The following is a 13,018-nucleotide window of genomic DNA, read 5'->3' as shown; positions in this document are numbered from 1 at the left end:
AATATTTAATAACATAAATAAAATATTTCACCAATGTAAATGTAAACAGAACTCAACAGCAGCATTAACAACCATTATTCCTCCCAAATTTGGGGGGGTGCATTTTATGGTCCAAAAAATATGTCTAGTCACTACGTTATACACCTGAAACAAATACAATATTGTATGCCAACTGTAATTGAAAAACAAATTTAAAAATAAAAGCCAGCAGTTTGGGAGCATGAAATGGGTATGGGACACTGGGGGCCATTACAAGAATAGACGATGGAGAGGGATGGAGGCAGATCATTCAGGCCCTTGGATAGCCTGATAAGAGGCATAAATTTTCAACTTGGATAGTACGCTAAGAAGCATGGGTAATGAGGAACAATTTAAGGGTCTTAAACAAAGATAGGAATATGGTAATATTATGTTTCAAAAGATTATTTTGAAATAATATTATAAAGATTATTTTGAAATAATCTTTTGAAACATAATAAATTGCAGGAAGCAAAATTTAAGACAGTAAGATCAGGTGAAAAATGCTGATACCTTATGAAGATAATGGTTTGTGAGGATGAAAGGAAGAAGATGGATTTAAGATGAGTTTGGGATATAGAATATAAAGAACTTGGTGACAGACTAAGATAGAATTAAAGTTAGAGGTCAAAGAAGCTCCTGAATTTATGGTTTGGACAGTTAGGCCAGTGCTGGGTTACCCAGCAGCCAGAGTAAGCAGAGTACCCAAAATGTGGAAACATACTGATTTTGGATATATTATTTTAAAAAATACTTAATCATTATAGAAATATCAGAATATTTTAGACTTCTTTACCTTTTTATGCTTTAGTTTGAATTATATATTTCAAGAGAGGGGATCATAATCTTTTCATTAAGGCTTAATACTTCTCTGACCTGGGTGGTTAGTGGTATCATTTCACCAAGAACATGGACATTGGAGAAAAAGCAAGTTTTGGCTTCCTATATCTGTTATTCTTAGCCATGAGCAAAGGAAACGGCATGATTAGACTGGTAAGGGACTGAAAATCAGGTGGCCTAGGGAGACACCATTAAGGCAATTCACATAGCTCAGATCAAATGGAGTGTTTATGTTTAAAATAGTATGCTTCAAACGTGCAGCTGATGCTAAATGGAGAAATAAAGAGAGCTTATTTGCTGGCAAGACAGGTCATGAATGCAATCTGATATAATAATTAGAGATAGAAATCAAGCTATGGGTTCTCACCCTGGAGTTCAGGGAAATTTCTAACCTCTGAAATTATTGGCAAAATTGTCTGTGTGTGCATGTGCGCGTGCGTGTGTGTGTGTAGCACATTTTCATGGTTAGAAGTTTTACATCTTCAGATATTTCACAGTTGTCTTTGACCCCCAAAAGATCACCAACCACCAGTAGTAAACTTACTATGAAATAAATATGTCCTCTTTTTCAGAGTTTCTCACTTGCCTGGGACTCTTCCAAGGCCATAGGAGGAGTCCTAGCAATTTTGTATTGTGTTTACTTAAAGTGAGTGTTCCTTTTAAATGATATAAAGTGTCTGGTCCCACAAAAGCTGGATATATGGAATTTTGCAACATTACTTAGTATCTGGGAGTTGATGCCATCTAAGGTGAACGAGTGTAAAGAAAGGACTGTGAAAAGCCAAAGAGTGCTCTAGGAAAGACAAAAGGAGAAGCAATGCCAATCAAATAAATAGTTACTGAGGGAGAAGACTGAGACCACATTGTCAAGGAAGTAAAGTAGAAAGAGAGATGGTTAGCCATGTCCAACATGAATGGGAGATCAGGAAAGAGGAAAAATAAATTATTGCATGAGTAGCTAGGACACCTTCAAAGGAATTGGCAAGAAGAGAAAGCTGATTATTCTGTTTCGCCTTCTGAAAAAGTAAAAATGGTAGTTGAACAAGTGTAAGTGGTAGCTAGAGTCCACAAATGTGCAGGGAGATAAAAGTACCAACAGAAAACTCTAAATTTCACTGTTCAGTTAAGATAACATTCATCAATAAAGTAGGCTCACTATAAAATTGAGATTTATACTAAAGTTAAGTTAGATGGCACATGTGTAGTTTTCAAAATGTGTCCTAAATGTGTTCCATGGTCAGGCAAAGGCTTTGAGTGACTCTCATCCCCCCAGCTTCTAATTCTGTATACTAATCCACTCAGTACTTGAATTTCCATATTTCTGCTCTACATCTGTTTCCTAGCTAATGATATGGAGCAGTCAGGGTAGAAAGAGAAAAGAAGCCATAGTATGATATTTGAAAATAAAAGGCTTTAGATTTAAAATTATACTGGGTTACTCACAAAACTAATAATTCATGTATGGTTAATTGGATGTTGTCTGAAATTCAGGCCAAGGAGATACCTATTTGAACCAGAATGTTCTAAATTGGCCACCCTGGAAATTTTGAAGTTGATTGGTTTTAATTGAGCACACATGGTTTATACTGACCTGCCCAGTATTAGGAGTGTATTTTTTTAGTGTGAAATGCAGCCTTAACAAAGATACATGCTCAAATCTGCTGATATGTATTTTATGGAGGGTACTAGATACCATTTACAATATTTTCACAGAAACTTTCTCTGGGATCTATTTCTAGATGAACTAATTTCTTTACAGTTCTCAACTTAATTTCTACACTGATTATATTTTTAAAGGCTTTTGATTTAACTATTGATGTGGTTGTTCATAATTGTGTCACTATGAGAACTCTACTACCTGAGGACAATGACTTTGAATAGCTAATATGACAGAATATAATTGGGACATGGAAAATAGCTACAAATTAGAATGACTAAATCAAAGAAACTGGTTTGAGGTTTCTAAGAACTAAAAAATTCATAAAAAACAGTAATTTGTATGTCTTTACTAGCAAAGTGCTAGGTAGCAAATGATTAAAACCATTTTTAATGATAAAGATTTGTAACATTATTATTTGTTTTTTAATGTAATTCTTGTTGAAAGAAGACTGGAGTGTAATAAGACATGCTTCATAATGTATACATGCACATGAAAGATGTTCCAACTACTTGATAATTAGCTATGGTTAACATAGAAGCAATTCATAACACTTTTATATTTAGATAGCATAAGCAGTTTTAATTTTGGGCCTTTCTAATAGTTAGACTTAGTTTGACTTAAGTATTTCTTCTTTAGTAAGTAGTATTTGATCCAACAAGGTCAGTTAAATACAATAACAGATATTTTGTGGTTACATCATTAGATCGGTAGAGGACACAAATCAGTTTGCAGATTTTATTTGAATTGGATTTTGGAAAATTATAAATTATTTGGACATAACATTTTTTTGTCCAACTGTCAGCCACTTCTGCAAACAAAATTTTATTATCTGCAGTTAAATATTGTTAAAATTGTGTTGGAATCAACTGTCTTTCACATTTATAACTGTTTTTGATGAACTTAACAGTACAAATTTTAGATGCCAAAACTGTATCCCAAATAAATACATATTGACATTTTGCCTTTAGCCAATAAGAAGAAAGAGAAAGAACGCCCAGAGATCTCTCTTCCTTCAGACTTTGAACATACGATTCATGTGGGGTTTGATGCAGTCACTGGGGAATTCACTGTAAGTAAGCTTATTTTGTTTTGGAAGCCTTGCAAAAAATCCTTTATTATAATAGGTTTCAAGAAAGAATTGCCATGTGCCAAAATGTCATAGACTTGAAGTTTTTGATGGCAAGAATATTGGCAAAATAATGTTGTCCATCTTAACAAAAATGTCTGATGGCTCTGTAGTCTTCCACTTGATTGAAAATGCTAATTTACCATTGCATATAAGATGTAGTCCTAGTAGTTAGCCCCTGCTTGGTTGAATCTATTGTTTATATTTGAAGTGAATCAGAGAATCATTGACTCAACTTGGACAGTGAAGACAATCTTTCTGAATAATTCAGGCTTTACATTGAAATCTGGATTATCCAGATCAGATGACCACACACAGTAACCAAAAAAACAAAACAAAACAAAAAAAAACTCTGTAAAACTGACCTGTTTGCCCTGTAATTTCAAGAACATAGCTTATTTGGGGGCTTCACTGGTATTTTTTGTAAATACTCAAAAACAAACCCTATGTTTCAGGAAGAAACATTGATGGATATACAGATTATATATGCCTTAGTGGTTATATATATATCAAAGTAAATACCAATAAGAATTCTCTACAAAATTTCATATCTATAGATCCGGCCTATATTTGGATATCTGTAGTGCTCAAATTGCACAGGGTCTCAGATCTATGACATTTTATACTTAAGATCTGACATCTTTTTTTTAGATGGAAGAAGGAAAAGTTCTGCCTAGAAATATGTCCCCAAGAAGATCAACTCTCTTTCCCATACTAGTAAGAAACTCAGTCACACTCTGCATTCTGAGATAATGAATAATTTTGAATGCATTCAAACAAAAAAAATCTGTGATGTGACCATCACAATTGATTCATAGGTTCTTAAACCAGAGATAAATTTAGATTTAATAGTTGGATTTCCTATTATATAACATGATGCCTAGTGAGTATACTGTTATATGGTTACATGAAAATGTAAGAAAAAAAAAGAGATGACAAATTAATTTGATTTGAGAAAGCAAACCCTGTCTCAGAATTGATAACCAAATTAATTTTTTTCAATTCTGGGAGTAAACTATATGAGAATGAAATGGAAATTAGGTAAACATCTTGGATGTATAAAGTAATGTGAGATCATTATTTGTATATTCTCAATAGTAAGAAGAGAACATTAAGAAGTAATTGCATTGATAAATTTAATATACTAGCCCTGGATGGTGTTGCTCAGTGGATTGAGTGCTGGCCTGTGAACCAAAGAGTTGCTGGTTCGATTACTGGTCAGGGCACATGCCTGGGTTGAAGGCCAGGTCCCTGGTGGAGGGCACACAAGAGGCAACCACACATTGGTGTTTCTCTCTCTCTCTCTTTCTCCCCTCTCTAAAAATAAATAAAGTAAAATATTTTAAAAATAAATAAATAAATTTGAAATACTGGTAGGATTTAACCAATTTCATCACTGGAATCAAGAGACATTATTCAAATGGCCTTACAATTTGAGCCCAGCTTCTGCTGTTTACAATATGTGAAAATACTGTCTTAGTTATATTTAACAAATATAGCCTCATTGTCATTACTACCACACTATCATTACCACCAAATAATAATTTTTATAATCTTAACAAGTTAAGGTCTTTTTAAAAATCATAGATTGACTATTGTTTTCACATTTGTAATAGAAACATACTTGAACTTTATAAGTTTTGTCTAATATCTCTTCCCTTTTTAATTTGAAGAACTTTATTTTTCCAGTTTTTGATCTTTTTGTGTTCTATGTGTTTTCCTTATATTTAAATTTCTCTTACATTTTATTGTTGTTATTTTATATTTTTCTATTCTGTTTTTCTTCCTTTTTACTTTCTGATGTAAAAGTTCTCTTCTCTATTCTTCTCGTGTAACATTCTGTTTCCTTTCTAATTTAAATTTTTTTCTACTTTCCCCAACTTGTTTGACATCTTATACAATCTATCTTCAGCTACTTCTTGTTTCTTTATGGGTTTCAATGGAAATGACGAAAAATGAATTGGCATCATCTTGCTTAGTGCAGTCAGCCGTTTTAACTTCTTTATCAATTAGAACCCAAAGAACCAACCAGATAGTGATGGGTGGGATATGTGATGGGCAACTTTCCAATTACAAAAAAACACCACATTTAAAAAAATATTTTATTTATTTGTTTAAGAGAGGAAGGGAGGGAGAGAGGAAGGGAGGGAGAGAGGAAGGGAGAGAAACATCCATATGTGGCTGCTTCTCATGCTCCCCCTACCAGAGACCTGGCCCTCAACCCAGGCATGTGCCCTGACTGAGAATTGAACCCACAATCCTTTGATTCACAGGCTGGCACTCAATCCACTAAGCCACACCAGCCAGTGTGAAATTATTTGAAATAATGCAGTTGTTTAGATGCAATGGTGTATTAGAAATCCATTTGAATATATAGCTACAACATAGGCTAAATTTGGAAATATGATGCACTTTATTGTCATCTTGATGATCTTTTACAATGACTTGTCCACACATTACTTTTAAAGATGCCACATTCTGCCTTTTTTTACTGTCTTAACCTATTATTTACATTTACAAACTTAAAAAATACAAAATAACAATAAGCTTCATTTTAAGCTTTTAAAAATCATTTTGTTGGTAGAATTTAAAATTGAGCCCCAATTTCACAGTACTACTAATCCATTGATTGTATAGCTAATTTAATTATTGCAGTTATTTAAGTAGGATTTTGAGCAATTTGTTGAACTGACTAGTCCAGTTGTCTTACAGGGGCTTGTTATTTTGAATATTTGGACGCTGTTTGGATGTGTTGCTTGATGATTGCCCTATGGCTAATTGGCCCCTATAACCTTATATATTTGTTCATATACTTGGACCCTGAGATTAAAATTAAGTTGGGAGGTGAGATTTAGGGCATTAAACTATTAAAAGTCCTTACACTTTATATTGCCATTTTTGTCCCAAATACTTCAGAACTCCCCTTTCCAGTTCTCTAGATCTGTGATATTCGCTTCAAGTGAATCAGAAGGAAAAATGGTATGAGTGATATAAATGATCATTTATTATGATAAGATAGATGCTTGGCCTGTTGTATCATACTGACCTTCTCCTGGGCTACGCTGGACAATACCCAGCTTGATGTACATCTAGTTGTTATTGTATACATGTCCAGGCATTTATACCTGCTCCTGCTTCTCATGCTCTCACTTTCAGGTCTCCATTAGCTATCTAACTTTTGGAATTTGTACCTCAATTTGGAGTAATAGGGCAGCTTTCTGATTATGTGCCTTTGTGGCATACATTCAAATTTGAGTGTCAGGTTTTATTTATCAACTGGTTTATTTCAACTTAAAAAAATAAAATAGAAATTATGTCAGGCATGTAGTCATATGGTAAGTAAAGTTGTCTAGAAGGTCTTCTTCAATTGGCAGCAATTTTTCCCAGCTGTCTAATGATCACAAGACTACTTATTTATCACAAAATTTAGAAGTGCCATGAGAATGTATAATAACTGCAAATATTCTAATGATTATGGTAATGAACATGCTAGTGATGTCTGCTCTAGTAGTTATGTGCAATGTATACCTGGTTTTGTAACATTTAATAAATGCTTTGGCCATTACAGCATTAACCAGATGCTATTAATTGCATTGAGAATCAGAATGAGGATCATACATGGGCTCCTGAGTTCAAATTTTTGGCTTAAGTTTTTACCATCAAATTGCTTATTAAATGCATGTAAAAGCATTTTTAACTGTGCTTGGAGTAACCCCAAGCTAAGAATTAAAAACCTGTATCCCAGATTAAACCATTTGGGTCAAAACATGCTTTTATAGCATTGGAGATATCTTTACTTAGATAAAGTTGTTACCTTATATATGATCTTATTTTGTGGGAAGTGGGTATTCAGAACTGTAGAATTAAAATGAAAATATTCATATATGGTTTAAAATGAAATGGTTTCCCTTACCCTTGTCTAAATGTCTAAGAAATTCAAACAGTCTGGCTTTGTAGGAAATCCTCCATCTAGTTTTCTTTAAGCCAGTCATGATTTTAGCTACAAAGTGCAGAAGAATAACATCAATGAAAACAAATGTTAAATTTAACATCACCATATAGCCATCTTTTGACTTTTAGCCACATAGACACTTCCAATGTGAAACCAAAAATGGTTAACTAGAATTGGGCACTGAAATTTGTAAGTTCATAACGTGGCCATTGGCTAACTGTGATTGATCACCACTTAGGAAACAATTTACAAGTTATTGCTGAAGCTGTTCATAATGCCATTCTTCTTCCCTCCAAATTCATGTTTCTGCTTTTAGTAATTTTTCCAGTCATTTAATGTTAATTCTTATTATTGTGTATTTATGGAGGAAACATCTGGCCAAAAGTAGTGGAATTATACATCCAAACTTTGGAATATTGTTGTGTTCTCTGTTTTTTTTTTTAATCTGTTGCCCTATAGCCTGTCCTGCCCCTGATTTAGTTAATACCTCCCTATTTTCATAACCGCCCTACCTTAGATGGGATTACCTTCCCCCATTCAGACCCATTGGTTTCATCTCCTCCCACCTTCTAAGTTGTCCCACATTCTGTTTTAACTTTCTTTTCTTTCTTTATTTACGTCCATTACAGCCAGATCTCTATGGCTCACAGATGTGCCCAGGGAAGCTCCCAGAGGTGCGTCACAGGCCCAAAAGAAGCTTGCATCAAAGTGCTTCTTTGAGATGTCATAGCACTGCAGCAGCAGGTTCATGTGTGTGCAGTAGAGTTGTTGCTTGGCTTATCTCACTTTTTTGTTCTCATTCCCAAACTCTGGAGGCCCACGTCACACATTGTTTTGCCGAGACTTCATAGGACAAAGCCACACTTCAGTAATAGTGTGTCTGTTTCTTGCTCCAAGTTGCTCTTGGAGGTTGGATGATTATGAAATGGGGGCATCTGTATGTTGAACAAGTAGGAAGAATACTGAATGCTCAATGCAAAACTAACCTCTATGTATAATTTTTGCAATCCACCTTGGTTAGATTTCCAAATACTCCTTCCTCTCTGCTCTAATGCTTCAGATTATTGAAAATTCTTACAAGGCTTTGTCATAGTTGTCACAATCCCCAGGTTTCTCTGTGTGGCCAGTAAATGAAGTGGGGAGGAGGGGATGGAGGGAGGAGACCAGGAAGCTGCAGGAAAAATGCCCAAAGCAGCATTATGTTACTGTTTAGCATCTCACTGGTTATTGCTTTTCCACAATTCTTTGTCTCCTCTCAATCAACCTTTCTATTAAAGTTCTAGACCCCCCAAATTACATTTTATAATCACAAAGTATGAATTGACCAAGGGTGAGGTTTTTCTTTTATTCTAAAATATATTCTAATTACAACATGCCCAGAAACAGCTTGTATTATTCCAGTCAAATAAAATTTATTGATCTGCCCTATACTATTCTGTACGCAAATTGAGAGAAGTCTTGCTATGTCTGCCCTGAGTCACCAGAAAAAAATAAGCTAAGATGTAAACACCATTTCATGGATGAGCAGAGTTAATATGGAGGTGATTTTCGTGTGCTTTTTTTTTTCTATCACAGTCATACTCCCACCCACCCTTTTTAAGTTGGATCCTAGTTTTCCCTATGTGTTTTATTTAGAAAAGGGAATGATTGAGTTATTAAGTTACTAACTATAAATCTAGAGTATAACTTCAGTTTCCCAAGTGTAATTCTACAGGTAGCATGGGCTTCTTGGTGAAGAACTTTACTGGACCAGAAAATATAGCAGCTGAATGTTCTGATCTGCCATTCTTTTCCTTTGGTTGTCCACAGGGAATTCCTGAGCAATGGGCACGATTACTCCAAACGTCCAACATAACAAAACTGGAACAGAAGAAGAACCCACAAGCTGTTCTAGATGTTTTAAAATTCTATGATTCCAAAGAAACAGTCAACAACCAGAAATACATGAGCTTTACATCAGGAGGTAAGAGTAAATGTAGGCTGTCCAAAGGTGGAAAAAAATACTCTAATTAAAGAGCAGGATTAGAACAGAACACCTGTAAGGCATTTGAAGTCAGTTCTAGTTCTTTCTCCAAATGAGTTCAACAGAAGTAAACCAGAACATTAGTTGGAAATTGAAGTTGTTGTTAGGAGATTTACAGTGCTTGGATAATTTTAGAAATGAAATGAGAACATTGTTCAGTAAAGCATTAATTGTCAGTTTGAATCAGCAATCACAATTTTTTTTTGTCTCTTCATTAATATGAAGATACTCAGATACTTAGGATCAGGCCTTGTGATATGTTTATGAAGTAAGAAGTATATGGATCAAACCATAGCTTCTTAAAATTTATTTTATTCTTTGGAACCATTGAATTGAACCATGGTAACACAGCACAAACTTTACAGCTGCCAAGTTATTCCGATCAGACCTCAAAAAAGAAATCATGGCTTGCTATTTCTAAGAGGGTGAAAGGCCATGTGTCTTCCAGATTTTGACTCCACTTGCTACCTTGTAGACATGGACTTTATATGACACTTTGATATTCAAATTTGCAGTATAAGCAACTGAAATACACATACCAAACAATATTTCTGTGTTTTAAGGAAGATTATTTGGGTTGCCTCTCTAGAATAATTTCTCCAACATTTTTTTAATCCTCACCCAAGCATATATATTTATTGATTCCAGGGAAAGAAGAATGGAGAGAGAGAGATAGAGAGAGATCAATGTGAGAGAAACATCTATTGGTTGCCTCCCATATGTACCTGGCTGGGGACCTAACCCACAACCTAGGCATGTGCCCTGACTGAGAATCTAACCCATGACCTTTTGGTTTATGGACAACACTCCAATCAACTGAGCCACACTGGTCAGGGCTAGAACAATTTCCTATCTAACATTTAAAGAAAAAAGAGAATACTATCATTAATGCCCCAGTTATAAAGAGCCCATATTTTTTGGCACTGGTTCTTAGTTTAGGGCAAGCTTGATCTCTTCAAGAATGGTGCAAGAATGCACTTAGAAGAGAGGTTTCTAATTTGGCCATATCAAATATCAAAGCCCAAGCTTAAAGACATACGGTAATTTACATGCTAAATGGTACTCTTTTTAATGAGAAGATTAACTTCTGTTTTCCAATGGCAAAAACGTAAAAGAAAAGAAAGCCATCAAGGAGAGCTTTTAATGATATTTAGTCTATCACATGCAATAAAATATTGAAGAGATAATATTAATTATCTTTTATGTGACATATCAAGAAATGCTTAATGTGAGGAATCTACAGCTATGCTCCAAGTGTAATATACAACCATAGGCTATGAGAACCAAGGATGCATTCAAAAAATCATTTCAGTGTACTCATTAATACTTTCAGATTCTCAGAATTTGTCTTTATTCCAAGTTGCCACTGTTTTTTAATGCTTTTATTTTTGTTTTTAATTCTCTCAATTTACAAAAAAAAAAAACACCTAAAAAACTATGTTTAAACTCAACAGTATCTGAGTTATTACACTATTTTGAGTTGAGTGAAATACCACCATATGTTTTCTGGATGCTCTAATGCCACAAATGACTAATAGGATGAGGAGGAGAAGAGTAGTGGAGAGGAAAGATGGGTAGAAGGGAGGAAGGGAAAAGAGGGAGAGAGGAGAAAAGGAAGAAGTAGCAGACAAATTTTAGATATAGATGTACAAAATCCCCCCTTATCTGTGGATTTGTTTTTTGTGGTTTTAGTTACCCATGATCAACCATAGTCTAAAAATATTAAATGGAAAATTTCCGAAATAAATAACTCATAAGTTTTAAATTGTGTGCTGTCTGAGTTGTAAAATGAAATCTCGTGTGATCCTGTTCCATCCTGCCTGGAATGTGAATCATCCTTTGTTCAGCATATCCATACTGGGCACACCCGCTGCCTGTTAGTCACTTAGTAGACCTCTAGGTTACCAGATTGGCTGTGGTGGGATCCCAATGCTTGTATTCAAGTAAACCTTATATTACTTAATAATGGCCCGAAAGTTCAAGAGTAGTGATGTTGGGGGTTCAGATATGCCAAAGAAAACCCATAAAGTGCTTCCTTTTAGTGAAAAGGTGAAAGTTCTTGACTTAATACAGAAATAAAAAAAATACATGTTGAAGTTGTTAAAATCTATGGTAAGAATGAATCTTCTATTTGTAATTGTGAATAAATCCATGCTAGTTTTGCTGTCAGAGCTCAAACTGCAAGAGTTACAGTCACAGTGTGTAATGGGTGCTTATTTAAAATGGAAAAGGCATTAAATTTGTGGGTAGGAGACATAAACAGAAAACCTAGATTCTGTAAATTTTCAGTTAATGTCCTTCATAGGTTCTTGGAACTGCAGCCAAGCAACATATAATGAAACCAGTTTTACCATAGGCTAAATGATATAAATAAGAATTAAGTGTCTACAGTATCTCATCAACATAAGGAAGCAATGTTGAACAAAATGAAGTTATTCAAGGACCTACTGTGTGTGCATGTGTGCATGTACACACACACAGAGTTTGGTATTATCTCAGGTTTCAGGCTCAAATGTATCTACTACATTGGGGGGTTACTACTATACAGAATAATTGAAATCCAGGAGTAGATAATCTTAACATTTCTCCATATAGATGAGATTCACTGAAGACCTTCATTTTAGGTCTATAGATGACATGGTGATAATGTGCTGAGGATGTAAGGGTGTGAACTATATTAATAGAAACTATGCCATTTGTCATAATATCTATTTAATACTGAATTGGAGAATTTTATACTGGCCAAACACATGCAGATTTTTTAAGTATGGTTTTTAAAAATAAAGTCCTTATGAAACAAAGGTAATAGGTTTATCTTCAATTTTCAGATAAAAGTGCACATGGATACATAGCTGCCCATCCTTCGGTAAGTGAAAAATTGAAAACAGTTTTGTGTAGTCTGTTTCTGGTAGTCCAACAAAATGCAATTGTGCAGATCTAGTTTTTAAATGTAGAGGCTTTTAAAAATAGTTTTTAAAAGTATAATTTAGATACATATTGTATGATTCTACTTACATGAGTTACCTAGAGTAGTCAAAATCATACAGACAAAAAGTGGTTGCTGGGAAAGGCAGAGGTGGAAAGTTAGTGTTTAACGGGTACAGCATTTTAGTGTTGCAAGATGAAGAGTTCTGGAATAGGTTGCACAACAATGTTGAATACATTTAACACTACTGAACTGGACACTTAAAAGTAGTTAAGATACTAAATTTTATGTTATGTATGTTTTACCACAATTAGAAACAAGATTTAAAAAGGATTTAAGGTCCTGGATATAGGTGTTTAGTCTTATTTCTCCTCTTACAAGCTGAGCGATTTTGGGAAAATGGCTTAGCTCCTCTGAGCCTTTCTTTCCTCAGCTTTAACTGGGTGTAACAGCACATACCTCCTAAAACTTGT

The 13,018-nt window shown here is 34.5% G+C and overlaps 1 protein-coding gene across 4 annotated transcripts in view; it reads left to right on the top strand.

Moving 5' to 3' along the window:
- PAK3 (p21 (RAC1) activated kinase 3) overlaps window positions 1–13,018 on the top strand; it is a 377,937-nt gene that overhangs the window by 279,946 nt on the left and 84,973 nt on the right. For 3 of the 4 annotated variants that reach the window (XM_045817640.1, XM_045817639.1, XM_045817637.1), the window contains 3 exons: window positions 3,487–3,587; window positions 9,406–9,559; window positions 12,448–12,485. In XM_045817640.1, coding sequence (XP_045673596.1) covers window positions 3,487–3,587; window positions 9,406–9,559; window positions 12,448–12,485 — 293 coding nt within the window. Of the gene's footprint in view, window positions 1–3,486; window positions 3,588–8,225; window positions 8,271–9,405; window positions 9,560–12,447; window positions 12,486–13,018 lie in introns of all 4 variants that reach the window. The other variant, XM_045817641.1, reaches the window with a different exon arrangement.

The sequence above is a fragment of the Phyllostomus hastatus genome, unplaced genomic scaffold, assembly GCF_019186645.2.
Source record: "Phyllostomus hastatus isolate PE091 unplaced genomic scaffold, TTU_PhHast_1.1 phas_scaffold_28, whole genome shotgun sequence".
Lineage (NCBI taxonomy): Eukaryota > Metazoa > Chordata > Mammalia > Chiroptera > Phyllostomidae > Phyllostomus > Phyllostomus hastatus.
This window is presented reverse-complemented; position numbering and strand designations above follow the sequence as displayed.